The 4,559-nt window shown below is 48.0% G+C and overlaps 1 protein-coding gene across 1 annotated transcript; it reads left to right on the top strand.

Moving 5' to 3' along the window:
- The first annotated feature begins 329 nt into the window (after positions 1 to 329).
- On the top strand, positions 330 to 3,110 carry MLNR (motilin receptor). The gene is made up of 2 exons (XM_084809550.1): positions 330 to 1,110; positions 2,827 to 3,110. The coding sequence occupies exons 1-2, from the start codon at positions 330 to 332 to the stop codon at positions 3,108 to 3,110; spliced, it is 1,065 nt and encodes a 354-aa protein (XP_084665676.1).
- The last annotated feature ends 1,449 nt before the right edge of the window (positions 3,111 to 4,559 follow it).

Raw genomic sequence — 4,559 nt, 5'->3', positions numbered from 1 at the left:
GGTGGGAGGGATTGTAATTGCTTCACAAAAGCCCCACCTGTTGCTAAGATATAAGGATAATTTAGGAGTGGGTATACAAGGGAGGAGTTATCTTGTAGTGGCTATGAGTATCCATCAATCTAGGATTGGAGCATAGACACTATGTTTCCCCGCCCAAGGCAAAAGGTAGGCTGCTCCCATATCTTGCCGAGCTCGGAAAAAGACAGCCACAGAGAAGCTGAAACGCAGCTCTGATGCCTTATGAGACAGCACACATTTTGTCATGCTTACAGTTACTCTGGGAGCTCCGTAACAGCAGCACAGAGGCGGTTTGCAGTGCTGCCTGCAGCATGGGTTTGACCAACATCAGCAGTCCGGCTGCGTGTCAAGAACAGGATACAGAGGCATGGACACTGCCACCCTGCAACGAGTACCTATGCCCATTACTGCCCATGCATTTGCTCATCCCAGTGACCGCCATGTGCTTGGCTTTATTGGCCCTTGGGGTGGGTGGCAACGTGCTGACTGTGGTTGTAACAAGCTGCTCCCGAGAGCTGCGCAATACCACCAGTCTATACCTGGGCAGCCTAGCTGTCTCCGACCTGCTGCTGCTGCTGCTTGGGCTGCCACTTGATCTGTACCGCCTATGGCGCCCAGAGCAATGGGTGCTGGGGACGATGCTGTGCCAGGTGTGGCACTGGTCCGGCGAGGCCTGTGCTTACTGCTCCATCCTGCATCTGACGGCACTGACGGTGGAGCGCTATATTGCCATTTGCTTCCCGCTGCGTGCTAAATTGCTGGTGACCCAACGCCGCGTCAAAGCTCTCCTGGTGGTGCTCTGGGCTGTGGCATTGCTCTCTGCTGCACCTTTTCTGTTCCTCGTGGGCGTTCAACAAGCTGGCAACATCTCCAGCAATGGCGACTTCGGCCGTGAATGTGGCCCCACAATATACGCCCAGGAGACAGGGCTGCTGGGGACCATGTTCTGGGTCACCACCATCTACTTCGTGTTGCCCTGCCTTTGTCTCTACATCCTCCATGGCTTGATCGCCAGGGAGCTTCTACGGGCCAACAAGGCCCACCTTGGGGGGGCAGCATATCGGAACCACCAGCAAACCGTGCGCATGCTGGGTAAGTGGAGGGCATCATATAATGGGGGAGGGGGTGTACCTTAGCGTCCCCAAGTCCAATTCATCCCTTGTCATCACCCCAGGATTTCTTCCAGCCTCACAGAATAATCACCATGGGATAGAGCTGTCCTGGTTCTCTATGGCAGACCCTCCTCCAGCCTGAAGGCCAAATTCCATTTTGGAGAAGCCCTCAGGGGCGGCACTCCAGTAATGAGTGGGGCCAAAGGCAATAGGGCAGGAGCCAAATGTACTGAAAACACCAGCGTATCTTATTTGGAAGCTGTAAGCTGTATCAGAGGCATTTAAATCTTTTAGAATGGCATGGGGAGGGGGAGGTTGCGCGAAAGCTGGGAAACAGTCCAAAAACTGGTGGTCAGGGGAAAGGGGGTGGAGCCAGGGGAAGGGGTTGTGGCCACCTGGGGAACCCTGGAAGGCCAGATTTGGCTCCCAGGCGGGCCAGAATTGCCTGGGGGCCTGAGGTTCTGCACTCTTGTTCTATGGAATACAAAAGTAAATATACAAGGACCCCCCAGCCCAAATTAGTACCCAGAGTACTCTTGGTGCCATACCAGGACCACCAGCCAATCCTGTTCATATTGAATCAGTGTGTAAATGAGTAAGCAGCAAAGAGTTGCTACATGGCTTGGAGAGCTGCATAGGACTTTGGCACTGAGAGTTCCTAGAAAATAAGCACCCACCTACAGTCCTGAAGAAAACTCTATTGCATGAAAGTCCGAAAGAACAGATCCCCATGACGACACCTTGCATGCTGAATAAAGCCCCACAGGACACACACAGTGATTGGCTGGAGAATGCTACTTTCTCAAGTCATAGGAAGTTCTAGGGCCATTTCCCCTGTGAATAAGTGAGAATTGGTGTTTTTGTTATATCTGTTTACATATATAAAAGTTGAGGATGGGTAGCAGGCAAGCACCCGCTGGTACTACTAGCCTCTCAAGCCACATCACTTTTTCAAAATTATGCACTTGATCATGCTCCCTGCCACCCCCACCCCCCAGAACCCTTCCTTGCCAGCTTGTCTGCCTCATCTGCACCAATGGAGCCTTTGTTTCTTTAGCCCATGCACAGGGGTGGGGACAAATTTAAGGGGGAAAAGCAGCTGGATGAGAAGGCTCAACCCCCCACCCCCATGCGCAGTGGTCCTGATCCTGTTCAGGGCGCCACACACTTACACTAAACAAAAATATTAGGATCATCTACATGTTATGCATTGGCTACCTTCCCATGCACCCCCCCCAAATTTCTCTCTCTGCAGCCCCATCTGGGAATGTGGAACATGTCAAGTAGTTTATAGCCAGTAGCCAAACACCATCCATGTTCATCTAAAGAAGCATCTTCAAGCTCATTAGTTATCAACTAAGTGAAATCCTGTATAAAGAGTCATCTTGTTTCACGATACTAACCACAACGAGAAGTCAATGAGAAGCCGACCAAAGTGCCCACCCACAGATTTTGTACCCTCACTAATGGTAACCTCCCAAGCAAATTACCCCTGTTCTGATCAATAAGATGGTACTTTCCTGCTTGTTGGACAATTCCACTACTTTTTGCTGATGCAAAGAGCAATCCAAATGTTTTAAAGAGGTGTACTACTCCCCCCCCCCCCCCGGTGCTGCTTGAACAATTCTGCCATGACTAGAGTCAACTGCACCAAAGCAACAAGTAATTGTCTTTCCTCCTTTCTCCCCCCTTGCAGTTGTGCTGGTTCTGGCTTTTGTAATTTGCTGGCTGCCCTTCCACATCGGCCGGATCATATACATCAACCCCAAGGATTCCAGCATGATGCATTTCTCCCAATATTTTAACATTTTTGCACTGCAGCTTTTCTACTTGAGTGCAAGTATCAACCCCATCCTTTACAACATCATCTCAAAGAAATACAGGGCAGCAGTTTATAAGCTACTGGTGACCACCAAGTCTGCAGAAAGGGCTTCTACTATTACCAGAGAGACTGCTGGCTACCTAGAGATTAGTGGATAATACATTAGATCACCTACTGACAAGATGTTGTGTCCACTGCTTTCACTGTTGTAATTTTAAACAGACTTGTGAAATTAAGGGCAGTGAATGCTTCTCCTTCCAGTCATTACAACAGGGGTGGGCAACTTGTGGACCTCCAGATGTTTTGGCCTACAACTCCCATCAACCCTAGCCAGCATAGCCAGCATAGCCAGTGCTGAGGGATGATGGGAGTTGTCTGCCAAAACATCTGGAGGATCACAGGTTACCCACCCCCTGTATCACAAAGTTGAAATTTAACAGTGGGCTGGCGCAGATGAAACCCAAACCTTAATCGGGGCTACATGAACAAGCTATCCAGAACCCTTGGGCTTGCACACTCCCTCCTCCTTCAGAGGACAGCCCTCTGTTGGAAGATGTCCTCTATCTGAAGGGCTGCCCGGCCCAAGTTTGGTTTAAAGCAACAGGGGCCTTGAAATTTCACCTGGACAGCAAACTAAGCAGGCACACAGGTTACAGTTTCCCCCACTAGGATGAGATGTACTACATTAAATTATAGTAATTATTTCAAAATTTGCCTCTATAGATGTAAATTAGCATATGCAAATGTTATGCAAATCTGTGTCCTCTTTTGTCCTCTTTTTCTGATGATGCATAAGTGGCAACCCTACTTCTTCCCCTCCTGTGGTATGCCATAATTCCTGCCTTCCTGGCAAACCAGGGTTTGGTCTTTACCCTGCAAACCAGGATTAGAAACCACAGGCTGATCCTGGTTTGCAAGGCAAAGTCAAAACATCATTTGCCAGTTCAGAGAAAATGGCTTACAATGTTTTGCTTCAAATCAAGAAGGCAGAGTGAGAATTGCAGCATGTAAAAATGGCATGTGCAAGCCAGGGGTTCTTCAAGGTTCTTTCAGCTAACTATGCTTTGGGAGGTACTATAGGTCAATGGTACAGCACATGCTTTGCATGAAAGAGGTACCAGGTTCAATTCCTGGCATCTCCAGTATACATATATCAGACAGCCTCCTTCTGAGACCCTGGAGAGCCTCCACACTGCCAGTTGGAGTAGACACTATTAAGCTACATGGACAAACAGTTTGACCTTATGGGCAGCTCCTATGTTCCTATCTGAACCACCCCACTGTCTAATTGACATGTTTGTGGAGCTTTATATTGTGTTGCTCACAAATGCTTCTAGGTTGTGTTAGCAGATATCAACATGAATAAGTTTTCCAAACTGCCACAGCTTTAAAAACAGGGGCACAGCCTAACAGAAATTGGACAGTCTAAAATAAAATGAATGTAGAATGGAATATGTGGGAACATAATTAAATCACACTATCTCTGCTGTTATTTTAATTCTAAATTTGCTACTGCAATTTTGACACTAAGTGTTTAATTAATTTAATTGTAAGTCCATCTGAACATGGGGATTTTAAGAGAACTGTTCTACAATACATGGCTTTAG

The sequence above is a fragment of the Heloderma suspectum genome, chromosome 1 (genome assembly GCF_057233095.1).
Source record: "Heloderma suspectum isolate Gila_16-S chromosome 1, 16-S_ref, whole genome shotgun sequence".
NCBI classification, from domain to species: Eukaryota; Metazoa; Chordata; class Lepidosauria; order Squamata; family Helodermatidae; genus Heloderma; species Heloderma suspectum.
Note: the sequence above shows the minus strand (reverse complement) of the source record. Positions and strands in the feature narration are given on the sequence as shown.

Excerpts from the sequence above, each read along its gene's own strand:
- MLNR (XM_084809550.1), top strand. The coding sequence starts at position 330 with ATGGGTTTGACCAACATCAGCAGTCCGGCTGCGTGTCAAGAACAGGAT. Across the intron at positions 1,111-2,826 it reads GCAAACCGTGCGCATGCTGG|TTGTGCTGGTTCTGGCTTTT; the intron begins GTAAGTGGAGGG and ends CCCCCCTTGCAG.